Source organism: Chaetodon auriga, chromosome 21 (assembly GCF_051107435.1).
Source record: "Chaetodon auriga isolate fChaAug3 chromosome 21, fChaAug3.hap1, whole genome shotgun sequence".
Lineage (NCBI taxonomy): Eukaryota > Metazoa > Chordata > Actinopteri > Chaetodontiformes > Chaetodontidae > Chaetodon > Chaetodon auriga.
The window spans coordinates 87611-113909 of record NC_135094.1 but is presented as its reverse complement, the minus strand read 5'-3'; the positions used below and the strand labels follow the sequence as shown (position 1 = coordinate 113909).

General features: G+C 43.8%; 2 protein-coding genes across 20 annotated transcripts in view; one reads left to right on the top strand and one right to left on the bottom strand.

The window, feature by feature from the left end:
- The window catches only part of LOC143339971 (piezo-type mechanosensitive ion channel component 2-like), a 44726-nt gene extending 37473 nt beyond the window's left edge, over nt 1–7253 (bottom strand). For all 3 annotated transcript variants that reach the window (XM_076761537.1, XM_076761538.1, XM_076761539.1), the window contains exons 1-4: nt 6563–7253; nt 2691–2786; nt 640–747; nt 418–460 (exon numbers count right to left, since the gene is read on the bottom strand). In XM_076761537.1, the coding sequence (XP_076617652.1) occupies nt 418–460; nt 640–747; nt 2691–2786; nt 6563–6626 (311 nt within the window). In that variant the 5' untranslated portion in view covers nt 6627–7253. The remainder of the gene's footprint in view (nt 1–417; nt 461–639; nt 748–2690; nt 2787–6562) is intronic.
- Nucleotides 7254–10959: 3706 nt separating this feature from the next.
- Nucleotides 10960–26299, top strand: part of epb41l3a (erythrocyte membrane protein band 4.1-like 3a) — a 39216-nt gene continuing 23876 nt past the window's right edge. For 9 of the 17 annotated variants that reach the window (XM_076721528.1, XM_076721522.1, XM_076721529.1 and 6 more), the window contains exons 1-10: nt 10975–11037; nt 17076–17175; nt 17257–17436; nt 18304–18408; nt 18495–18537; nt 18715–18790; nt 18890–19011; nt 19625–19721; nt 19850–19937; nt 25931–25975. In XM_076721528.1, coding sequence (XP_076577643.1) covers nt 17086–17175; nt 17257–17436; nt 18304–18408; nt 18495–18537; nt 18715–18790; nt 18890–19011; nt 19625–19721; nt 19850–19937; nt 25931–25975 — 846 coding nt within the window. In that variant the 5' untranslated portion in view covers nt 10975–11037; nt 17076–17085. Of the gene's footprint in view, nt 11038–17075; nt 17176–17256; nt 17437–18303; nt 18409–18494; nt 18538–18714; nt 18791–18889; nt 19012–19624; nt 19722–19849; nt 19938–25930; nt 25976–26299 lie in introns of all 17 variants that reach the window. The other 8 variants (XM_076721535.1, XM_076721534.1, XM_076721530.1 and 5 more) reach the window with 4 other exon arrangements.

The following is a 26299-nucleotide window of genomic DNA, read 5'->3' as shown; positions in this document are numbered from 1 at the left end:
ACATGTGGTTAACTGTGTGTGAACAAGAAGCTGTTCAACATACACACATACGCACGCACACACACACACACACACACACACACACACAGTGTGCGTGTTCTTTGCTCCCATTCATGCTGATGAAGACTTGAAGAATGTCAGTGCTGCCATGGAGACAGTGAGGTTGACCTCTCGACCTCTGCTGCAGAGGACGAGTTCACGAAGACCAGATCTTCACGTTTGAGTCACACTGACACTAAACAGGAAGTGAGTGAAACTGGACGCCATCTTTAAATCTGACACCCAGTTTGTTCAAAACAGTCATCATCTTTCTAAACACAAAGTCCTCCAGGAAAACACCAGTCTGTCTGTCTGACCATCTGTCTGTCTGTCTCTCCGTCAGCAAGCAAACAAGTGAACACATGACGTTATTCTTACCTCACCAGGCCGAGCTGACTGAGAGCTTTCTGCCATGACGTACCTGTGGACAAACAGGTAACACATCAACACACAGAGAGACAGACAGGTAACACATCAACACACATACGTAGAGGGAGACAGTTGAGCAGACAGACAGGTGAGCGGACAGATAGGTAAACAGGTGAACAGGTGAACAGACAGACAGGTGGACAGGTGAGCAGGCAGACAGGTGTGTCTTACAGTTGTACTCCGGCTGCAGTGTTGAGGTGGTCAGCTGGAAGAAGGACTGCAGTAACAGGAAAAGGAAACTGGAGACGCAGACCGCCGTCACACAGCGGCACGTGTTACCTGTTGAACAAACACAACACCATTACGGGACTTTAATTTGAAAAACTGGCTGAGACAGGAAGCGATGATGGCATGGAGGGCTTTAAACACTGTGGTTCTTCGGCCATGTGGAACATCTGTTCGGTCCAGACGTTCGAATCCACGCCGTGAAACAGACGGTCCAATGCACGCCATGTGGGGCTGACGTTAGCAAATCAGCATCAGGGGCCGGACCGCTTGTGAGCACTGTAAAGCTGAGTCAGAACCAAGGAGACGTAATGACAACAATGGCGTCCACTACGGACCAGACGGACGCTGGAAGCTGCTCTTCGCTCGTCATCATAGTTTCTTTGTGTTTGCTTCGCTCAGCGTGACCTCAGTAATGAGGTTTCCTCCATGTTTATAAAAACTACAACACTGGAAGTGATGTCACATGGGAAGTCATTGCTTTTCCTGTACAAACAGACCTCCTTCACACACACACACACACACACACGCACACACACACACACACACACACACACACGCACGCACACACACACACACACACACACACACACACACACACACACACCATTCTCTGTGTTTCCTCAGGAAGATCCTTCAGGAAACAACTCACATCCTGTGATCACCTGAGGTCTGCTGTGTGTGTGTGTGTGTGTGTGTGTGTGTGTGTGTATGTGTGTGTGTGAGTGTGCCTCAGGCACGCACGCACACACAAACAAACAGACAGACAGGTTGGGTCTGGTCTATTTCCTGGCGTTAATGACATCACTGTGTGGGCCTCTGTCAGTCACAGCAGGTATGACATCATCACTAAATAACATGTTATCATGATGATGTCATCGCTCAAACATGCAGTAGCTTTGGTTTGTTGAGTTTATTCAAAGTCTGAAAGTATTATGGGATGTTTTCCTCCCATCGTTGACATGAATGTGGCTGTACAGACGTCAGCAGGAAACAAACACTGCATCTGTGTGTTCAGGCTCAAACTGATCTCAGAACAGAAACTCTCATAATATCAGATTATTATAACACTGTTAGAGAAAGATTCCTCAGACAGAGACCAGAGTCCTCAGACCGAGACCAGGGTCCTCAGAGAGACCAGAGTACTCAGAGAGACCAGATTAGCAGATTAAAGGTGTTGGTTTCAGACTCTGGGTTTCTTCCTCTGTCTGTCTGCAGTCTTGATTTGGGACGTGCTCACATGGAAAGGGGACATTACCTGTGAATCAGAGTTCTCCTGGTGAAATCCACCTGAAACCATGTTCCTGGTTTACATGATGTTTGAGAAAACAGCTGACCGGAGGAAGTTCACCTGGTTACTGAGGTCACCGCACTTTAAAATGAACTGCTCACTAGTGTTGAGAAGCGCTCAGCCTTGATGGATTCAGGATGCAAACTGAAGTAGACCAGCTGTTGAGGACTAACAGCCGTTCAGTCCACAGTTATCCACACACTGTATGACCTGCGAGATGTTTTACTCAGCGTTTCACCGACATGACGAAACAAACCATCTAAACCACCTAAGACCTAAAATCTGTCATCAGAGAAAATAAATGACTGATCAGGTTAAAAGCAGACTGATGAGGGCGGCCAATCACATCACAGACCGTGCTCTTATTTTGAAATATCACATGGACAGAGATCAATCAGAATTCATCTATTACAGACTGTAGTTTTCCAAATGAGTGTCTTCTGTTCATAATTTAGCAGTTTTCTAGGTTTGTTTGTCAGAAACTGCAGCTCTGAACCGTGATTGGGCGGCTCTGTTTCAATGCTATTTGGCCTGCTAGCTAACGTAGCTTTCACGGACACCAGCAGAGAGTTCAGAGAGTCTGTGTAAACAGCACAGTCAGACTCAAACACATTTACCTTGCTGTACTCATTGATTCAGAGATCTGTTCACAATGTGTTTTCAATGGAAGTCATGAAAATTGATCAGTATTGATCAAAATTAATACCTGAGGTGGAGGAGGTGGAGGGTTCAGGCAGCAGTGGCAGCAGCAGCAGCAGCAGGACGTAGACCAGAGAGAATCCATTATACCGCAACACGCAAGCTGTGAACACATTAATCAATACCTCCAGTCAATCAATCAATTCATCAGTATAGACAGCACCCGTCGAAGGGTTGGAGCACCTTCTGAGTCCATGTTTTTTCTTTTTTGAATTATTTTCTTGACTGTACATGAATACTGAAGACATCAGAACTGTGAAAGAACACAGAGCAAAGGAAGTGAAATATGTTTTATGTTTCAGACTTGTCTCAATTAGCGTCCTTCTCCATCCGTCTTGAAGGAGTCCTCTTAAATGCTGAGCACTGATTGGCTGCTTTTCCTTCATTCTGAGCTCCAGCTCATCTCAAACCATCTTACTGGGTTCAGATCAGGTGATTGTGGAGAGCGGGTCATGTGATGAAGCTCTCCATCACTTCCTGGTCAAGTAATCCTCAGAGTCTGGACGTGTGTTCGGGGTCATTGTCCTGATGAAGGACAAACCAGCTGGGCCTACCTGTGGCTGCAGGATGCTGTGGTAGCCGTGCTGGTTCCCCCCCCACCGTCACACCTCCACCTCCTGCTGCTGCATGGTGGAACCACACCTGCAGATACCATCAGTTCACCTTCTGAGTCTCACAAAGACACGACAGCTGGAACCAAACAGCTCAGATCTGGACTCATCAGACCAGAGTCTGGGTCTCTTCTGGTCTGATGTCCAGTCCTTGTGGTTCTTGGTTGGAGCAGGTCTCTTCTTCTTGTTGGTCTCCCTCGGTCTTGGTTTCTCTGCAGCGGTTGGACCATGAAGACCTGCTGAAGACCTCCTGGCTGATTTCTGAAGCTGCTGACTGTGATGAACTTCTCCTCCGCAGCAGAGGGACGTCCCGGTCTTCTGTCCTGGATCAGTCCTCATGAGAGCCAGTTTCATCAGAGCTTTGATGGTTTTGGTGACTGATCTTGAAGATAAACTCAAAGTTCGTGAACCTCTCTGGACGGACTGACCTTCACGTCTTAATGATGGACGTCGTCTCTCTTTGGTCGAGCGTTTCTCGTCATAGAATGGATTCCTGCAGTAGTTGAATGGAGCTGTTCAATGTAAACCAACACTCCCTCTGCACGACACCTGATGCTCTCAGACTCATTGAGAAGGACAGACGTTCCACCAATGACCTTCGCACACGTCTCACCTGTTACCTGAATCAGTCCAGGTGACCACGTCACGACGCAGCCGAGAGAAGGAGCACAGAGAGCGAAGCTGTGTCGAAGCTAAAGGAGGCTCAGAGAGAGGAGTCTGAAATATAAAACGTGTATTTTTCTAAATATATTTTGTATTTATATAGTCGACGCGTCGTTGTAGACTATCTGTGGTTTCAGCTCTATGCTGTGATGATGTGCGGCAGGCGGGGCTGCAGATAGCTGTTGACATGTCATGTGCTAAAGCAGCAGAAATATTAGATTTGTTTGAACAGTAATTTTCTACATTATTAAATAAACTTAGTGGAAAAACAGTTTGTCAATCAGATTTGTTTAATGTGTTGTCTAAATGCTAGAAAATCAGATTCATTTAGATTTCTATCTGAACTGAGCAGTTCTTTGTTTAACAGGTATAAATATGGATGATGCATGAGTTCTCTCCGGGCACTCCGGCTTCCTCCCACAGACCAAAAACATGCTCTTTAGGTAAATTGGTGACTCTAATAATTGTCCATAGGTGTGAGTGTGGGCGTGAATGGTTGTCTGTCTCTATATGTTGCCCTGCAATCGACTGGCGACCGGTTCAGGGTGTACTCCGCCTCTGGCCTGTTGACGGCTGGGATAGGCTCCAGCCCCCCCACAACCCCGAAAGGGATAGTCGGTATAGAAGATGAATGAATGAAATATGGATGATGCACATGTGTGAAATTAGACACTGACAGGAAGTCTGGGGCTTAAGAAAATAAAAGCTCATTATGAAGATAAACTGTAGGCTTGTAGTTCTTCATGGGCCAGAAATGAAAACAAAACTATTATCGTTACTGACATAAATGAGACTATTAATCCTGATATTGATTTTAGATTAACTCCTTTTAATCTAATCTGGTTTTTGATACAGTCAATCCACTGAGCGATGATCTAATCTGATAAAATTCAGTTTGTTCCTCCAGTGACATCACGGCGGTCAGTGTGTGTTGACGTGAGTTTACTGCGTTAGTGTTTACTGGCTGCACATTTAAACGGACTGTAAACACAGCAGACAGAAATAGATCCACACTGAAACCACACACAAACACACACACACACACATCGCTGTCGGCAGTAGAAAACCTTGTAACCTCCAACAATATCGGCTGTATAGTAAACAGGAAACTGTGTGTTTTTACAGGATCAGACTCAGAATGAGAAATGAGTTTAATGATGATGAAGACCAGAAGCATCTTTAGAGCACTTCTACTTCTGCTCTTTTAGTTAATACTACAGTGAAGGCAGTACTTTACTCCCAGTGTTCAGCATCCACATATCTGATCTCCAGGTGTCACACGTTTCACAAACACTGCACATGCAGGTTTGCTGTGGACTCTCAGGGTTCACTGCAGGTTTGATTTGCAGCTGAGTGTCAGATTTCACCTCCACAACTGTGAAGAAGCTGTGACAGACACTGAGCTGACTTCCTTGACCTGACACGGATTCAAAGCACCACAGTGACGTCTTTTATTTCTCTGGGTTACTGAACTGGACTGAACACTCGTGATCTTCATGTCTGCATTGGGGGGGGGGGGGGGGGGGGGGGGTCCTTCAGTGCAACAGCACATCAACTCAGCGGACAGTAACATCAAGTTCATGAGAGGACGTCAGGAGCACAGCTTGGTCTTTTTGGACTGAACAGGACAGGGGCCTCCACACTGGAGTCTACAGGAAACCACAAACACCTGAAGGATCCACTTAAAGCCTGTGGATCCTAACTGGACCTTTGTGAAACAGTCACAACATCCAGGAAGAACACCAGTACCGCAGGTGGTGACGAGAGGAAGAAAAAACCCTACGACATCGTCATTCCAGATGTGTCTGAAGTATCCAAGAAACCCGGGAGGATCTTCAGGAAACGTCACACCTGGAGGCTCCAGGCGCTTCGCTTTCTGGCTGCGGCGTGGGTACGTGGACTGTTCATAGTTGATACATGATCAAATTTCTGCACAGGGTGTTTTATTTTGAAAACTGACTGGGTTCCTGCATCTGACTTCCTGCTTTGTGCAACTTCATGCAGCTTCTGTCAAATATAGACATGACACTTGGATGGTTTTGATTTGAAGCATTTCTGTGTTTTCATTGACAGTAAACTGAATTTTTGAAGTTTTTGGACGTAAAATCAAAACTCTGAATGATTGTAAAGATTTTCTCAAAATTTTATGATGTTTACAAACCAAACGATCCACCGATTTAATCTGAGTCAAATGAGTGACTGATGGAAACAGCCATGAGTTACAGTTCAGCATTTTTTCTAATGTACTAAATATTAAGAGATAAAGTCACTAAATGAATTAGTTCAAATGAGCACAAGTGCTGCTGACACATCATCAATAGTATTATTATTATTATTATTGTTATTATTATTAGTAGTAGTAGTAACAGTATGCAATGATACGCTGTTTCACAGTATTCATATTGTGTATGATTGCATACACTCACAGGCGACATCGAGTACTTTTACTTTTAATACTAGTACATTTTCCTGATAAACTTTCAGTGAAATAACATCTTCAGTGCAGGACGGTACTCAGAGTATTTCTACAGTGTGGTATTAGTACTTTTATCGGAGTGCTTCCTCCAGTGAAACACCTTCTAGAAAACTCTGACCCGGATCTTACCTGCAGTCAAACTGAGGGGCAGCAGAACTCTGAAGACCACACCTACAGCCAGCTCTGAGGACATTCTGAACCAAGCTAATCCACTTCAGTCCACTTCGGTCTGGATCCACTCTTTTAATCCAGGTGTAGTGACCCAGTGCTGGGTCCAGTTCTGGTTCTGGTTCTGTCCTTAGCAGCAGCAAGATGTCAGAGGTCCGTATTCCCACCGGAGGAGCCGCGGGTCCGTCTGAGGGCGGCGACACACCCCGGTGCCATCATCCGTCCTCCGGGACACACAGACAGGCCGGCTGAGAGACAGACAGGCAGGTACAAAAGAGAGGGAGACAGGCAGACAGACAGATGCCCCGAGTCTCACTGCCAGTTTAAGATCAACCACAGATAGAAGACTGTCTGTCTCTCCGTCCTATCTGTCTGTCTCTCTGTCCTGTCTGTCTCTCCGTCTTGTCGGTTTCTCCGTCCTGTCTGTCTCTCTGTCTTCGGCAGCAGTTACCTTTTCTGTAGAGAAAAACACACAAAATAAAATCCCGCTGAAGACAAACTGGGGAGCTTCTTCTTCTCCTTCTTCTTTTTCTTCTTCTTCTTCTTCTTCTTCTTCTTCTTCTTCTTCTTCTTCTTCAGCAGAGAAATCAAACTGGTGGATATTTAAACTTTTTCTTTTCTTCTTTTCTTCGTCTCCTCAGTCTCTCGGCTGAAAAACACACCGACACGCAAACTGACTCAAGATCAGAGCTCTAGGAGCTCACTGGCCCCGCCCACCAGATCACGGCCTGCTGCGCCGGCCAATCAGGAGGCAGACTGGGGAGAAACTCAGTTTTAAACTGGACCCCGCTCTGCAATAAACAAAACAAAAAAAAAAAATTAAAAACACAATAAGAACAAACTATTTCTTCATGAATTTATCTTTAATAAGTGGCCAAAAGCGTTTGGACAGTTCTGTGGGCAGACTTCAGTTTTGTTTTTCTTTTCTTTTAAATCTAATTAATAATTAATGATGATTCAGTTAAGGTTTAAATGGTCTCTTAAGGGAGTAACTAAGATACAGTTAATTAATAAACTTAAAATCTCATTTTTTTAACCAACAACAACAACAACAACAATAATAATAATAATGAATCTGCAGGGAATCACTAAAGAAAATAAATCGAATAATAAATCCGCAGAAATATTTTAAGGACCTTGAAAATGTTTTGTTTGAGGTTTGGTGGATCTCATGGAGATCTTCTTGCAGTCTGAACTGCTGCTGGATGACCAACTTTGCCTCCCCAAACCACTTTTCCGTGAATCTCACTGGTTCTTGATCCAGGACAGGATCCAGTGTGACCATCGGGATCCAGAGATCCTCCAGTTCGATTGACCTGTGAGAGTGGCTTTGATATGAAACAGTTACAGATGATTGAGGAGAGAAACCTCAACAACAGCAGAAATGAACACCAGGTGTACTAAGAAGAGAGTAATGATTAGCTGCTATGTTTAGTCTAAAGACAGTTTTCATCGTCACAAAGCTGTTTTAACCTGGTTTCACCTCCACGGTCACTGATGCTGCACAGCTCACCTGCTCCAGAGGAGCTTCTGTTCCGGTTCAGTTTCAGGTTCAGGTTCAGGTTCAGGTGTACTGACCCTTTCACTGATTCTCATCCATCTTTGGGAGGATCCAGACTCTCAGCTGATTCGTTCTGTCTGCAGACCTGCTGAGCCGTAGTGACGTTATGGTCACTGTGGTCCCTTTGAAGGGACATCACCACAGTTCTCATGTGAGATGACGTCATACTGATTGCTAACGGTGAACTTCACTGTATGTTCTGTGCTTTTATATGAGGCTTCTTTTCTGTCCAGTTTGCTGAATGTGACTAAAGGCTGCAAACGTGTTCAGCTGTTCAGATACAGTCAGCGCCTCATCATCATACGTTACTAACCTGACCTTTATGTTATATGTTACATAGCGTGTTCCCTCAGCCTCCCTCCCTTTTCAGCCGATTTAAACCTGAAACTCTGAACCTGGTCCAGAGCAGGTTAACCATGCAGCATCAGTGACTGGAGATGAAACCAGGTGAAAAGAAAAACACCTGTGTGACAATGAAAACTCTCACTTTAGGCTCAACACGCCTGCTGACCCAATAATCTCAGCTCGTAGTCCACCCCTAACCTCCTCTACTGTCTGTTTATCTGCTGCTGCTGACTTAAACACTACAAATCCCACAATCCTCTGCAGAGAGCACATCATGAGTAGTCCAAAACAGCTGTAAACTCCACCCCCATTTTGTGATTGACAGCTGTGGGGTGGGGGGTGGGGATTAATCTGCATGGGTGGGGCCTGATGTTACAGAGTAAAGATCACTAATCCATCCAAACAACAGACTGGATGAGAGACATAGAGAGAGAGCGAGAGAGAGTGAGAGAGAGGAATAAAACCTACCGGAATCATTTGAAAGCAGTTTAACCTTCATCATCTTCATCTTCATTATTGAGACGTCTGAACACCTGCACAGGTAAAGCACGTTCCTATGTGCTATCAGCTCACTGTGTGTTTAGTTGCTGCATTTTAGTGATGTCGCTGTTTTGTGTCGTCTCATCTGTCCTCCATCATCATCATCATCATCATCATCAGTGTCCTCATCATGGTCAGTAGATCTGTCATGTTTGAGTTGAATCCTGTGATCAGACCAAGTGTGTTAGTTGATGCAGTCGTTCATATTCTACAGAAGCTCTGTGTCACACATCGTCCTGTACGAACCAATGAAACACTCCAAACAAGACTTCATCAATAAGGTCTTGTCTTATCTTATCTTATCATCTGCGTGTAAATCTTGACAGTCTGCAGGCTGCCGTGCCTGATGTCACAGCACACATACTGTAAACACTACGGAGGCCCTTCAGGGTCACACTGGCCATTTTGGTCATGGACAACGTTTGTGTTTCGTCTGATCCAGGAACAGTTTGTGTGTCTGTTCATTCCACTTCACGGAGAATACTGCACATTACTGGCAGTGAAATTTGCTGTCAATTTTTGTTAGAAGTTCAGAGTAAAAATAAAACATATGTTTGTTGTTAACGTTTTTTTCTGTGTGGGACATGAAAATGTGAAGCAACATGTTGAAAACATGAAAGTTTGGGTTTTGAAGCAGCAGACAGATGCTTGCTGTGATTAGTTCAGTGAATCAGCTCAGTGTTTAAGAGAGGCTGAAAGTGTCAAGATGTTTATTCACATAAATCTGTTTTTTACAGAGATATACATACATATCTGATTCATGAGACTGACATTAACATGATGTCTTGCTCTTCTTTTTCTGTCTGGATCAACCACTTCCTGTCTCCACTGGTGAGTAACAAACACACACACACACACACACACACACACACACACACTGTAACTTTGACCTCAGTGAGGATGTGTGGTCGACCCCGTTACTCGGTGTGACCTCTCCTTTTAAAAGGTCTGATTAGTGGGTAAAAAGACATTCTCAGTGATGGTGGACAGTGGAATCAACCAGCCTGATCGTAGACTTCAGTCTCTGTTCAATAAGCTGAGTCGTACTTTAAAAGGAGCCTCCAGAACCTTTGACATCACAGGTCTACCTGCACATTCACTTGTTCACATACTGACAGCCGTTGTGTTCATTAGCTTACATTTGTTAGCATGCTGCTAACTTTAGCATGTGATCTATTTGATGCTCCTTAACGAGGAAGAATGTCTCAGCTTCCATTAGTTGGTGTGATTGTTGTCCAACTTATTGAAGCAGCTGTTGACTGACAGAACTCTGCACCAATCACAGCAGCAGGAAGCCGCTGAGTCCATGAACGGCCTTTAGAGACCTGCAGGCAGAGACACCCAGTGGACACAAGGTGAACTGCGCCTGAGTATTCAGCTGTGATTGTTGGTGTGATGGCTCTGCTGATGAAGGTGGAGACAGACCTGAGTCTTCATCAGATGTCTGAGCGTTTGCATCTCTTGTTCATTTCTGCTGTTCTTGTGTTGGTGGAGATGAGATGCAGCACAAACATCATCCCTGCACCATCTGATCTGTGGAGGTTCATTAACTCTCTTCATTCAGTGTCTGCTGAAGATTTCTCCTCCTCTGTCCTCCATTTCCTCCTCTTCTTCAGAAACCCTTCAGCCTCCTCAAAGTCCTCCTCTCTGCTCCTAACAGTTTGTCACCTGAGGAGATCTCTGAAGATCTGAGACGCTCTGTGAAGAACTCTGATCTTTACCAATATCTAGTCTGAACTGTGAGGGGAAATTTTCTTTGAAAATTTCTTAGAATTACGTCACTAAGAGCGCGTTTTTGTACGAGGAAGCTTTATGAATACAATCCAGGTTTTTACTTTCACCACCCGGTTAATATAAACCGCTGTCTCTGCACCGTGCGTCATGACGTCAGAACTTTTCTGCCGTGCGCCCTGTCGTGGAGGCACATGACGTAGGGAAAAAAAGCGTCCGTTACCGGGAGGAAGAGGGTGAGCGTCCTGCACGAGGACAGGTAAAGATCTGCCGCTGATTTCATCTGCAGGGGAAAAGAAAGGGGTAACTGATCACTGATGGAAGAGATTGTTTTTAGTTTATTATCGATAATCAGAGAGAGAGAGAGAGAGAGAGAGACAGACAGAGAGAGAGAGAGAGAGAGAGAGAGCGCGCATCATTCTGCTTCATCACACTGCAGCTCAGTGTGTGTGTGTGTGTGTGTGTGTGTGTGTGTGTGTGTTGCAGCGGGGTGTTTCCTGCTGCAGGACGACAAAGACTCAAACACTCCCGACCGCATCACGTCCCTGATGTGTGTCTGTAAGATCTCTAAAGTCTTTGTAAGATTTAATATTTCTACAATATTTCGCGTTTCTATACAAACTAATATTTCCTTCGCTAGTTAATATTTCTTGTATGACACTTCATGACTCATTCTGGTGATCAGGTGAAACTCCACTCTTTCTAACGGGAGCATTTAAAGATCACGTGGTCAGTGATCAGACTTAATTGGTGTCTGACAGTAAACTGACATCAGAAAAAACACATAAAGAACTATATGAATCAAGTTAATCAAATCAAATACAAAATTATTCATTATGTGATAAATTATATAGATGACAGGTGACATTGTAAAGATATTTACATATCAGAAACATTTTGACATAAAAATACACACACACACACACACACACACAGATGTATAAGTAGAACTCAGCTCAGGCTCGTAGATCATGTCAAAGTTGAACCAAGAATGATTTATCATAAGATTAGTTGGTGGTGGAATCTGGAGCGATGCAGCACAGCTGGCTGGATTGTATTCTGTTAGTCAGAGGCAAACAGGGCAGGCAGTGGCTTCAGCGGTCAGGAAGAAGATGTGAAGTTGACGAGCATCAGGGCATCACAGGCAAATCAGGATACAGGAGACGATGGACCTGAAGCACAGGTAAAAGAGGATTACGCAGGTTCAAAGACAGCAAGAGGAAATTGCAGAGAACCAGGAGAATCAGTCAGACATAGAACCACTCTGACACAGAATGATTTGGTGAAGAGTAGAGTGAAGGACCAGGATTTATCTACTGCAGGCTCCAGTTGATGAGTGGAATGGCAGCAGGTGTTCAGGTGAGGTGGGAGAAGGATAGCAGGTCACCACATCTGGATTGAAACAGACAACAGACACACCCATAGACACAAACACAGAAGACAAACAGGACTCCTAGGGAGGGGAAAACAGCAGAAACACTAAGGGTGAGGGAGGACCCCAACAGTACTCCCCCTCTCATGGGGAGCCTTCAGGCAACTGGTGGGTACAATGCAAATCCCTGACCATTCCCCCCGGGATTAATAAAGTATTCTGATTCTGATCTGAGCATCCAGGATGAAAGACTGGGGTCTGGTGGCGGTAGCCCGTTAAATCATAATCACTTCTTAATAGAGCAGCTTGAGTCTCCTTTCAGAGTTTGCAGCAGTGGTGGAGGTGCATTTGGACAGAGAGGACAACGACCTCTCCTACTTATGAGTAAAACAGGGGATGCAGGTAATGGCGACAGGCCTGTGTTATAGAAAGTCAAATCAAATCCCCCTTTTGACTGCAAAAGACCTTCAGCAGACTCGTGTGTTCTACTGTGCAGCAACACCTGCACAAATGGGACCTTCATAGAAGAGTACAACTCCAGGTTTTGAGCTGTCTCTGCACCGTGCATCATGACGTCAGAGCTCCTCCACTCCTCTTCATAGAAGAGTCATCAGAAGAAAACTTTCCTGCATCCCCACCACAAAATTCAGCACCAGAAGTTTTCAAAGGAACATCTAAACAAGCCTGATGCATTTAGGAAACAAGTCCAGTGGACTGATGGAGTTAAAATAGAAATTTTTGGACACAATGAGCCAAGTTATGTTTGGAGGAAAAAGGATGCAGAATTTCATGAGAAGAACACCTCTCCAACTGTCCAGCATGTTGATGGATCCATCATGCTTTCACTTCTGATGCAGCCAGTGGACAGGGAACATTTCACTGGTCAAGGGAAGAATGGATTCAGTTAAATACCAACAAATTCTGTAATGAGGCATCACAGCATCTGTGAACAAGCTGAAGATGAGAAGAGGATGGCTGGTACAAATGAGCACCTGAAGTCTTTTGTTTTATACCTGGGCGAGATAATCCGGTGGCTGAATGAGTCGCCCATCTGTCACAGCTCATTATAGAAAAGGTGAAGGGTTTATCCAGGCTGGATTTGATCTTGTCCTTCATCCTCTTCTTCACCCCTGACTCCGGATGGTCCAGTTCCAGTCAGACCACAGAGCTGGCCTTCCTCACCAGCTTGTTGAGTCTGATGCCACCACCTGAGCACACCACAGCAAAGAACAGAGCGCTGGCCTTTACAACAATATATAAAGTATGAGTTCTACATTTAGACTCTGAACGTGACCAGGTCCCATTAACAAAATAAGTATGTTAACTTTACCCAGAAGAGATGCTCTCTGCTCTGTTCTCCATCATCATCATCATCATCATCATCCTTGTCTATCTGAAACCAAACCAGATTACATTAAATTGTCTCTCAACCCTAATCTCTCTGTCTCTGCCCCCATCCCTTGTGTTACCATGGCAACCCTTCACCTGACAGATGGTAACCATAGGGCTCAGGGTGATGACATCATCAAATTGTGAAATGGACAGGAAGACACAGGAGAGTTCTAAAATTAATGCTGCATTCATATACAAGTCTGAAATCAGAATTTTGGAACATTCCACAGGTAAGCAGGCTCATTGGTAACAGGTGGGAGGATCATGATTGGGTATAAAAAGGGGCATCCTGGAAAGGCTCAGTCATTCATAGAGGATGGAGGGAGGTTCACCACTTTGTGAACACATGATTGGATAAATGAGATGAACACATGAACTCAGAGACACTTCAGAAAACTGCTGTCAATTGATTGGAAATGCATTGTACATGGATTCCAGACTTTTCCAGAATCAGGGCTGTGAAACTGAGTTATTTACTGGTTTTCTCCACAGATTGCTATGACCTGAAAGGCCAGGGTCATGTGACTGACTGTTTGATTTATTTGAAATGTTGCGAAATGACACATTTCAGAAGAAAATGATTCTTGAAAATGAGTTGATAAAAATGTGAATTTGTTGTAATAGCATTGGGCTGCTTTATTATCAGTTTGTGCAGACAGACGTACTGAGTGACAGACATTAATGCTGAAATTATGACTGGGTTTAAATAAGACTGCTAACACATCTATTCAAATTTAATTTGTGAATTTGAACTACTTACTTGTTCGTTGTATGGCAGCGCCATCAGAAAACAACTATCCAATCCGAGCAGAGTATGTAGTATGTAAATGTACACAGAGCTACAGCTTAATGAGAGGCGAGAGAATACTACTTTGTATTGTGTACTTTGTATACTGCTGTGAATGCAGCGTTATTGTAGCTCAGTTTACTCAGGTGCGTGTTTGTCCTTCAGCTTCTATGAAAGGTTAGATTTAGTTGATGTGATGGAGGCTGGATGGATGGATGGATGGATGGATGGATAGATAGATAGATAGATAGATAGATAGATAGATAGATAGATAGATAGATAGGACTTTGTTGATCCCACACCGGGAAAATGTAGTTGTTACAGCAAGCAGGTGACAAAAAGCGGGCACAGTGGCATAAGAGGTAAAAAAAAAAAAAAAAATTCACAAAAATACAGGATAGAAAAAAGCAACTATGTCTACATACAGGTTATTAAAAGTAGTAAATGCTAAAAGAAATCTATTGTCATAAAAAAAGTACTGAGAATACCATTGCCCCCAAATAAAATACTATTGCATCTAGGAAATACTGGGTCTATGTAAATGCACAATATATACAGTTTATAAGTACACAGTATACGGTTGACGATATGGATAATAAATAGTGTTATTGCACAGCTGAGAGAAGTATCCAACTTAAATTTAGACATTGCACTGGGTGAAATGGATAAATGTGAGCAGACATTAGCAATAGAGCATCTATTAGCCTTGAACAGTAGTGCAAAATCAGAAACAGGTTTATGATGTAGAGATGAAGAAAGAAGGACAGTGTCCACACAGTGCTACATTACATGATGCTGGAGTTAAATAGTCTGAAAGATGTAGGAATAAAGGACCTGCGGTAGCATTCTTTCTTGTGGACTGGATGCAGCAGTCTGCTACTGAAGGAGCTGCTTAAACCCCCCACTGTCTCATGCAGGGGGTGGGATGGGTTCTCCATGATCGATGTCAGCTTGGCTAACATTCTCTTCTCACCCACTTCCTCCATGGTGTCCAGAGGGCAGTCCAGGATTGAGCCAGCTCTCCTGACCAGTTTGTTCAGTCTTTTTCTGTCTCTCTCAGAGCTTCCACAGCCCCAGCAGACCACTGTATAGAAAACTGCGGGTGCCACCACAGAGTTGTAAAATGTTTTTAACAATGTCCTACATACTCCAAAGGACCTCAGTCTTCTGAGCAGGTACAGATGACTTTGGCCTCTCCTGTACAGGGCATCTGTAGTATTTGTCCAGTCCAATTTGTTGTTGAGGTAAACACCCAGGTATTTGTAATCCCTCACGATCTCAATGTCCAAGCCCTGGATGTTCACTGGTGTAGTCTGTGGTACATTCCTTCGGAAATCAATTACCGATGTTTTCAGGCCCCTCCAGACCTCTCTGGCATTGTTCCCCTGGAGGCACTCCTCCAGCTTCCTCCTGTAGCTGTCCTTGCCTCCCTCTGCACCCTCCTCAGCTCATCTTTGAGCCCTGATTGAAAGACCCTCTTCATCTTGTTCAGTAGGGCTTTCAGTTCTTGGGACACCCAGGGTTTGTTGTTTGGGAAACGCCGCACAGTGTTTTCCACACAGAAGTTAATGTAGTCTGTAATGCAAGTTGTTAAACTTTCATTGTCCTCCCCATTTGCACTGCACAACACGTCCTAGTCAGTGGTGTCAAAACAGTCCCTCAGTGCCATGCTGGACTCCTCTGACCATCTTCTTACCTGCATGATGGTTGGTGGTTGTTTGTTCACCAAAGGTGTGTATGCAGGGAGCAGATAAAACAGATTGTGGTCAGACCGGCCCAGCGGGGGGAGAGGTGATGAGCTGTAAGCATCCTTAGTGTTTGCACACATCTAGTGTTCCAGTGTTCTATTGTCTCTGGTGGGGCACTTTACATACTATGTGAAAGTGGGGAGAGTGGCAGACAGGGAAGCGTGGTTGAAGTCTCCAAAGATGAGAAGGAGGGCCAGGGGGTGCGATATCTGGAGCCGTGAGACGACTATGTGCAGAAGCTTGCATTCTGTTGCAGCATTGGCCGACGGGGGGATGTACACAGTTATCGCGATAACATGCGAGAACTCCCTTGGGAGGTAGTATGGCCGAATGCTAACGGCTAACTATCTCTGGTGCAGCACTGCACTTTTACACTCATGTGCCCTGGGTTACACCATCTGTTGGTTACAAACATCACTATGCCCCCACCTTTCCTCTTGCCACTCTCCTGTCCGCTCTCCGCACTTGGAAATTGTCTAGCGTAACATGCGAGTCTGGTTAACCAGCTTTCAGTCAAACAGATGAGGCTACACTCACGGAACTCACTCTGCAGTCAGGTTAGCGCCATTAGTTCTTCCGTCTTATTTGGGAGAGATCTCATGTTTCCCTTAATAACAGACGATATGGATGGTTTGTACCATATTTTCTTGTCTTGACACCACCCCAGCTCTGCATCCCCTTCTCCTTCTCCCTATTTCCTTGGGGATCTCCGGTCTTTCCAGTGGGAGTACGCTCGTGTTGCTCAGCTGTTCCCAAATGTAAACAATGGACCCGAAGTTCCGTGGATCTTCTGAGGTTGAAGAAAGTAATCCACAAAGTAGAAAAAAAATGAATGACGAGTTTCCTATTTTCAGATACACAGGAATGCAGTGTTTTCCTGACAGCCAATCAGCCTTCAGCTCTTTTTGCTCTCTCACGTCAGGAGCCAATCACGAGTCTCATCAGTTCTGACATCACATCACTAATCTCTATGATATCAAGTGTTCACTGTGTCTCAGGTGAATCACCATGACGACAGAGCCAGGTGAGCCAAAGGAGGACCAGCCCAAAGAGGCGGAGTCTTTTCCTGAAGCTGCTGCACACTCCACACCTAAACAGGTTAAAAAAAAAAAAAGAACAATCAACAAATTGATAATTGGTCAGGAATGTGAAATGTGACATCACTTCCTGTGTCCTCAGGGAGGGGAGGTCGGGCCATCCCAGAGCCAAGCTCAGAGCTCACTGGCCGAGGACTCAACCAGTCACCTGTCGTCAAGCAGTTGGATCGCTCGCTCTCCGGCCAGAAACCCACTGAGCTTCAGGACGATGCAGACCAAAGTGACCCTGTTGGACAGCTCACTGTTCACCTGCACTGTGGAGGTGAGACAGGTGGAGATAGGTGAGACATGTGGAGAGAGATGAAGTCAGGCAGATAGAGGTGAGACAGGTGGAGGTGAGACAGGTGGAGGTCAGATGTCAGACAATTGGAACCAGGTGAGACAGGACACAAGTGGAGATGAGGGATGGAAACAGGTAAAGACAGATGGAGATCAGACAGAAGAGCTGGATGGAATCTGATGGAGGTTAGACAGGTGGAGGAGGTGTAAAAAGATAACAATGAATGGTGTTTGTGATTGGCTAATCAATAAAAATGTAGTCTATGCAGTTTTCCTAGAACTGGAATGGACTGTTTCTTCACCTTTTGTTGCCCTTGTTTTGAATGATGGAGAAATTGTGATCACATGTCACTTTTATGGACGGAAGAATGACCTTAATCAGGTGACAACAGGTTTACAAACTATAAATTTGAGGAAAAGGGTTGCTGGTTTTGCCTCAGTCTATTTCATTTTGACCTGAGGACAGTCAGTTAACCCTGACCACGACATAAAAGTGTGTAAAAATGCTTCTGACATCTGTATAGTGTCAATCTGAGATCTGGACCACTGCAGGAGACACATCACAGCCCCACAAACACATACATTATCAAACACCAGCTCACACGGATGACATAAAAAATCCTCTACTGCATCGCTGCATTACAGGCACAGGCCCAAGGGCCACAATGACCCTTAAAACCACCACAAAAAGGAGCCTCAGGAAGACAAATATTGCTTGACCCTGACTGTGTGTGCACAGCAGTAATGATGAATCATGCAATTTAAAAACAGAATTTCTCCTCCAGAATGTTTTTTTTTTACTGATATTATAGAAGGAAAACATTAACCCTTTCTTCTCTTTCATGTGTAGAAACGTGCTCGTGGGCTTCAGTTGTTTGAGAAGGTTTGTGAACACATCAACCTGCTGGAGAGAGACTACTTCGCCTTGTCCTTCAGAGATGCAGACAACAACAAAGTACGCGTCTATCTGCTTACCTTTCCATCTGTTTACCTGTCTGTCTGTCTGATCTCTGATCTGACCTTTACCCTTTTGTCTTGTAGAACTGGTTGGATCCAGCAAAAGAGATGAAGAAGCAGGTCAGAGGTCAGTAGCTCTGCCCCCTTTCTAAGGGGGGCAAGGCATTATAAGATTGATCCTGACTGGTCGGTTTTCCATAGCAGATTCTGGTCCAGCAGAAAATGCATTAACTAGTTAACTTGCTAACTGGTTTGTTCAGGTTAACTGTAATTTGGAAATTATTCCCTCCCCTGTGTCTGCCAGGTGTTCCCTGGAATTTCTCATTCAATGTGAAATTTTACCCTCCTGATCCAGCCCAGCTGTCTGAGGACATCACCAGGTAGCTTCACTCACCTGCCAATCAAAACTCAAAACTGTCATTCATGTCTTCAGCTGTTTGTACACCCGAGAAACACGGCATCTTCCTGTCTGTCTACAGGTACTTCCTTTGTCTCCAGCTCAGACAGGATATTGTTTCTGGTCGTCTTCCGTGCTCATTTGCAACACACACTGTCCTTGGCTCCTACACCATCCAATCAGAGCTTGGAGACTATGATCCTGGTACTGAACTCTACTGCATTAATACCCTACTATGTCCTATTGTGCTCCATTGTACCCTTCCATAACACAGTCTTCCTTACCCTACCATAGCCCAATTCGCTTTACTCAAGGTTCAAGGCATCTTTATTATACCTGAGGGGCAATTTGTTGCACAGCCAGCAGTAACCACATAACAATCAGACGAATGATAAACACTTAATTCAGTACACTACATACAGAAAAATCACAATTAAATTGAGCTACTCTGCTGTGCTCTGCTGTGCCTTATTGTACTAAACTGTGGAAGATTATATCTGAAATTCTATTCCAGAATCAAGGTTTACTCACTAGTTTTTGTCTGCAGCATTTAACCATATATCACAGCCTTCTTCAGCAAATTGATCTTATTCAGATGTCATCACATCACCTCAGTATTGAACTGTAATGTGAGATTCAGTTGAAAGCTATGGTAAAATGCTAACTGAATGTTTGAATTTTCTTGCTAAGTCTTATCTCCCTGTCTGTTTCATATGACCTGTCTGTCTCTGAACACCTCTCTCTGTCTGTCTGTCTGTCTGTCTCTAACATATATATATATATATATTTTTTTTTTTATTTTTTTTTTTTCTTCCAGAAGAGTGTGGTGCAGATTATGTCAGTGAACTCAGTTTTGCCCCAAATCAAACAAAAGAAATGGAGGAGAAGATCATGGAGCTACATAAAACATACAGGTTCTGTATATTAAACATTAAATACAATGACATTTACTGTGTTTTAAGCAGTAAAACAAACAATAAACAATAATACAAAAATAAAGAAACAAGCCATTATTAAAACATGTGATTGACTGTATGTTCAGAGGAATGACTCCAGCTGAAGCAGAGATGCACTTTCTGGAAAACGTAAAGAAGCTTTCCATGTATGGAGTTGACCTTCATCATGCAAAGGTAAAGACATACAAAATATGATGCTAACCCTAAACTACATATAAACAGAAAACAAGAGCTGCTTATTTATGTAGGTTCAGTTAAAAAATACATTAAGAAGTCATTTAGAAATCTTTAGTCCCTCCCAGATGTTGCAAAACATGCCATACTTCAATTCAAAACACCATTAACTGAAGCCTCAGTGGTGTATGTATGTTAAAATATAGACCACTCCAATGAGATATGGATTTAGAATAATGTATATTGTGGATGGAGGAGAACCAAGATGTTGGAGGATGGATGTATATGGGTCCGAAGAGAGAAAAGTGGGATGAATGGATGGGGGATGAGGGGTGAAGGATGAAGGGAGGAAAGAATGATGGATGAGGAGATGATGGGTGAGGGATGAGTGTAGAGGGGTGAAGGGGAAAGGGGAAGAGGAGTGAGGGATGAGGGGATGGGGGCAAAATCTGGGCTGTAATTGATTGGAGATTGAGATGATGGACCAGTGTTTGTTAGCAGAAGGGAGACAGGAGGGAACTCGAGATTCAAGAAGTCGAGACTCTGGATGGAAGAGCCATCTCTTCAGGTGCTGGGGATTTCTGGTTAGTGCACATAAAAGAAGTTGAAGAGGAAAGATGCGCATGAGCATTTCTGATGTCCTTCAGGTCATTGCGGATGAAAAATCAGCAGGTGAGAATTTCAGTGCTGTGGTCAGGGATTCCCTGCCTAGAAGTTGCAGAGGCAGCTTCAGTACAGAAGGAATGTCCCCTTAGCCTGTCTCAGAGACAAACAGAGGGTTTTGGTTGAAGCTTCACTAGCTAGTATTGAGGCCTTTATGAAGTCATAAGTCATTGATAGGTTTGTATTGACTTAGGAACAAATCTCGTCAAAAGAGTTAGAGGTAGACCAGACTGGCTGGTCCTGCTGCATTTGTGTTGGTAGATAAGAGAGTCAGAATGTTGCATGTTGAGATGGTTTGTAGTTGAGGGTAGCAGAACTCTGAGAAGCTTAGAAAGCCATGGAATGCCCAATGAAACATGGATTCTAAGACTTTGTCTATAAAAGGAGACAGATGAGTCCTGAGTGGAGAGTAGTGATGCAGCAAGGAGGTCTGAAGTGGGGATCAAACATTTTGGCGCAAGACATGGTTTGGCCTTATGGAGACCTTTGATTAACCTGATGTATGAGTGGGACAAGGCTGGACACAGTGTCCCTGTGGACAGTTTATGAAGACATTATGGTTGGATGTGATGAAGCTGGAGGTGGAGGTGTGGAAAGCGTTTCCATCTGGTCAGATATGATGAAAGTAGTTGCCAAGCAAAGCTGGTGAGGATGGCATCATGTGAAACAGTGACTAAATCTTCTATCTTCTGGATCACTTGAAGATGGTGGCCATAAATGAGTGAATTGGAGTCAGAATACAGTCAGAGCCTGGTATATATCATCTGAATTTCTGGAACGAGAAATGAGAGTCAGAAAATGAGTTTTTGTTACTTGGGATGTGGGAGGCTTGGATAATGAACTGGTGCAGGGCCAAAACTAGGGTGAGCCTACACATGAACTGCATAACCGTTCTCAGTTAACGATGTCTAAACTGGTGCTGTTGTTGGAGTAGATGGTGATGGTCGTCTTGGATTATTTCTGCCCCCCAAAAATGGCTGCTATGGTGAGTGCGTACATTGTGCAGATGGTGGAGGAAGGATTGGGAGTTACAAAATCAGGTGGGCATTCGGCTGAGAACTACCTGCCACTGTAGTAGATGCCAAAGTGTATGCAAAGAGATGCATGTGTGAACAGTCGGATGCTTGATTGTATTGCTTAAACTGGAAACTGAATTTCATTTAATATATTCAGTATTACATTTCTTTTCCAGGTGCCATGTTGCTTTGTTTTTGATCGTTCAGATGTTGTATTGTTTTGGTTGTATGTTTTTCATCATCATCATCATCATCATCATCATCACCATCTTTGAGCGATGGAAGGGTTTTCATTTTAAACAGGTTTTCTAGTTTTAGTTAATTTTTACTTCTGTCATATTTGGGTTTGTTGGTTAGTTGTGGTTGATGCTATGGTTTGACAGAAAGTTTGTTAGAGTTTTGATATATTATACATTTTCACTTCCAGTCTGTTGTTGTCAGTGATCTTCAGCCCTCTTTCTATTGGAAGAGGTCTGAACCTCTTTACTTTGTGAAACTCTAAGTTAAGAGCCTGGTGATGGTTGGCATTGATAGCACTGAATTAAATAAACAGTACATGAGTTAAATTACAACATAATGTGTGCAGAACAGTTTCAAATAAATATTCTTATCATCTTATTATCATTATTTCTGAATAACTGTAGAAAGAAAATTGTTTATAAATAGGTACATTCTTTCAATCGAATAATACAGATACATTTGCTGTGTTTGCTCTGTCATTTGTTCTGCTTTCTGATCCTCAACAATCTGATCAATCACCAACACGACCCACTTCCTGTTCATGATCAATCATATGTGTGTTTGTGTGTGTGTTCAGGGTGACAGTAATGATTTTTCCATCCTGGCTGTTTTCCATTGATTCAGTCTCTCAGTAATTCACAGAGTGAAGCCTGAAGCTTCACTCATCTGACTCTAGTTCAGCACTACTTCATGGCAGTCAGATCTGAATCAGCAACAGTTCTGACAAGATCCATAGAGAGCTGATCACACTGAACACAGTTCACACAACACAGTGATATTCTGGTAGTATTTAAAATGCCACCAGTAGTTAAACCTCTAAAACTAGCTCAGAAGACATCCAGTGTTTGATTCTGCGTCCTGGATAAATTGAAGCATTTAGATAAAAGCAGACTTTACTTACCCATAAAGCAGGATACGGGTCAGCAACAGGTAAGTAGGCTGTGGAGATGGACAATATCAGAGGATATGAGACGGGTAAAAAAAAGAGGGATTAGAAACACAAAATCAGGCAGGCAGGGAGATCCAATGAATTAAAAAGCTGGGAAATCACTGCCATTGTCACTGACCAGGCATATATACTGTGGAAATAATTGGGTAATAATAAGCAACCCATTCTCATTCCCAGAGTGTCAAATACCGGCACTTTGCCATGCCCCATAGTACTTCATACAGAAGCACAAGGTACCTTTCAGTGTCTGTATGAGATGCACCAGGCTTTTAACTAACTCCACTGTAAACCCATCCACAGCAATATTAAATTCCCAGAGCAACTGTTCTGTTCATCCAATATGTTTTCATCCCAGTGACACACAAAACCTTCCTGCCACAAAGACTGTCTAACATGTGGGTAATGTTGTGTGATCTGTCACGGTTTTATCAGGTTTAGGCATCAAAACTACTTGGTGAGGTTTAGGAAAATATTGTTCACTTTTGGTTTTCCATGAGACATGAACCCCAGTCTCTCTCCAATGTGGGTGGGTGCGGCTGGGCTCTCTCTGTAATCTACAACTATCTACACTGTCTTTAAAGAGTTGAGCTCCAAGTTGTTGGGCCTGCACCAGGCCAGTAGACGGTCAATCTGTGAGGGTGGTGGTGTCATCCATGAACCTCAGGAGCTTGACAGATTGAGGACTTGAGGCACAGCTCTTGTTGTACATGGAGAAGAGCAGAGGGGAAAAGATGCACCCCTGGGAAGATCTGGTGCTGATGGTCTGGAAGTCTGAGACATGTTCTCCCAGCTTCTCGTCCTACCTCCTGTCAGGCAGGGTCAGGTCAGGTCTGGCTAGTAGTTATGGGTGTTCTGCCTCATAAAAAGCCTGTTGAGTTCCCTCTCCAGAATGGAGTGAGTTGTCACAGTGATAGAGGAGAAGGGGCCTCTGAGCTGGGCAGTTGTGGAGAGGCCCAGTTGGTGGGCTAGAGTCGGTGGATGGAGTCACAGAAAATGGTGACAGTACTGACCCAGTGTCTTTCAAATGGACAGCAGAACTCATTCAGTTTATTGGCCAGGCACAAGTCATTAATAGAGTGGGGTGCTTTAGGTTTGTGTTTTGTGATCTGTCTGAGGCTCCTCTAGACAGAACCAGAGTTGTTGACTGATAACTGGTGTTGGAGTTTCTTAGAATACAGTCATTTAGCTCCTCTCACCACCCTGAAAAAGCCTGGACTTCTGCTATGGTAATGTCACCATAGCATAAGTCTGGCTCACCCTCCACTTGGTTTCACTGATTGCTGAAACTTGAACTGAAGCATCACAAGCCACAGAACCACAGCACCAGCCAGTGGTGTGAGGATGTAACTGAACAGCTACAGGGAGCATTAGCCTGCACAGAGTGAGTTATTGTTCATGGAGATCTAAATGAGAGAGTATCTGTCAGGATAGACTACCTCAAGTTCTGCATCACAACCACAGTTCCTGTTGAGACATTCAAAGAACATCCTAACACCAAACATTGGACATCCACACATATTAAATACAGTTTAAAACAGAATAAAAGTCCTTGCAAAAACTTGGCCTTCTTCAGTCCACAAGCTGCACAATTAAAACTGACATAATTAAAGCCAAACTCAGATACAAAGACAAACTTGAACAGGAATTTAGCGAAATGAACATCAGACAAGCATTTCAAGAAGTAAAGATCCTCAGTGGGTGTGATGCAAGATCCACCATTCCACAATAACAGACTCTGTCATTTGAGCTATAGAGCTGAATAATTCCCATGCCCATTTTGACATCCTTAACTATGTTATTGAGTGGGAAAAATCCCAGAATCACTACACCTGCACCCTTCACACAGGAGGATGTAAGGTGACAGTTAAACTGCTGCAAAGCAGGCAAGACCCTTGGACCTTACAGCATACTGGCAAGGGTGCTGTCAAGGACTGTCCAGAGACTGTGACATGGAGCTCTCTCCTGTTCTCCAAACACTCTTCTGTGAATCGTACAGGAACTCAACAGTTTCCACCGCCTGGAAGATATTCACTGTCATACTGGTGCTGAAGAAATCCTGTCCCTCACAAAACTATCACTGTTGGCCAGCTGCACCATCCTCAGTAATTATGAAGCACCTGAAGAAGCTGGTACTGAACACCTTTAGCCGTCAGTCTACAGCTGGACCAACACCAGTTTGCCTATAAGGCCAAGAGGAGAACTGAGGATGCTGTTGCATGTTTCCTCCATCCACTGCTACAACCACCGAGCATCTTTATCAGAATTCTCTTACACCTGCCAGTAAGCCCACTGGGCCCCACCCCCACCCCCAAGGCTGTGTCGTCAGTCTCGTCCTCTACAACCCATACGCTAATGACTGAAAGAGACCCCCTCCCATCACCACACACTTTAAGTTCTGCAGGCAAACTGCCATACTTTCACTTCTTAATGACAGTAACTCTGGTGACTTATCAACATTCCATCTCTCATATCATTCAGTAGTGTAACAATAACTATCGACAGCTAAAGCTTAATATTCATCAGAATCACACAATACACTCTGTTTTAATTGACTGACATCCACGAACCATGTCAGCAAACCTTAAACCTTGTTACTGATTCAGTTCATATTAGTCTACTGCCCCCCTGTTTTCTCACAATGCTGTCTGTCTCCAACAGCAAGTTGTCCCATATCAAACATGCTGCTTCCAAAATTATTGGTCTCCCAACCCCCAACCTCTCAGATCTCAATAACAGAAACACCAGATGACATGAGCCTGGAAACTCCCTAATTTTTCACTCTACTCCCATCTGGTCCCAGATAAGTGACACTTAGATGGAAAAGTATTCGTAAGAGTTTTGTTCCCTCTGCTATAACTAATCACAATAATGCACTATGTATTCTGTACAAATGTATCTGCTACACACAGAACACACAGTTTGCTGAACCAAATGTCTCCTTTAGGGACACTAAAATCTGTCTGTCTGTCTTTTTATCTACCTATGTAACAGTACTGTTAGCATTGCTATATTTGAGTGGCATGGTAAATTTTCCCATGTAGACCAGCTGTTCTTTTCTATATTTTGCTTTGTCTGTCTGTCTGTCTGCCTGTCTGTCTGTTTACCTGTCTGTCTGAATGGAGTAGATGGTAGGAAGCCGATTTGATTGCTTGCCTTCAGCTAAGTCAGAGGTAAGACTGTTTCCTCTGTCTGTAGGTGTGTTCTTATGCGTTTGTGTCAACTGTATGAGTATTCATATCAGCATCTTCATTTCATTGTTGCAGATGTTATCATTTAGTGTTTCCTTTATTTAATCTACATTTCTTCTTCTATTTGTTTACTTCAGAAAACATAATTTTCACCTCTCAGGTGTTCCTGGAGTATCCATTCCTGCCATGACTCCATCCATCTAAGACCATTGAATATTTACTATTCTGCTAGTGTTCATGCTGTAGCTGACAAACATGCACAACACAGTACCCAACAACCAAACATGCTGTGTCGGACTAGGACGA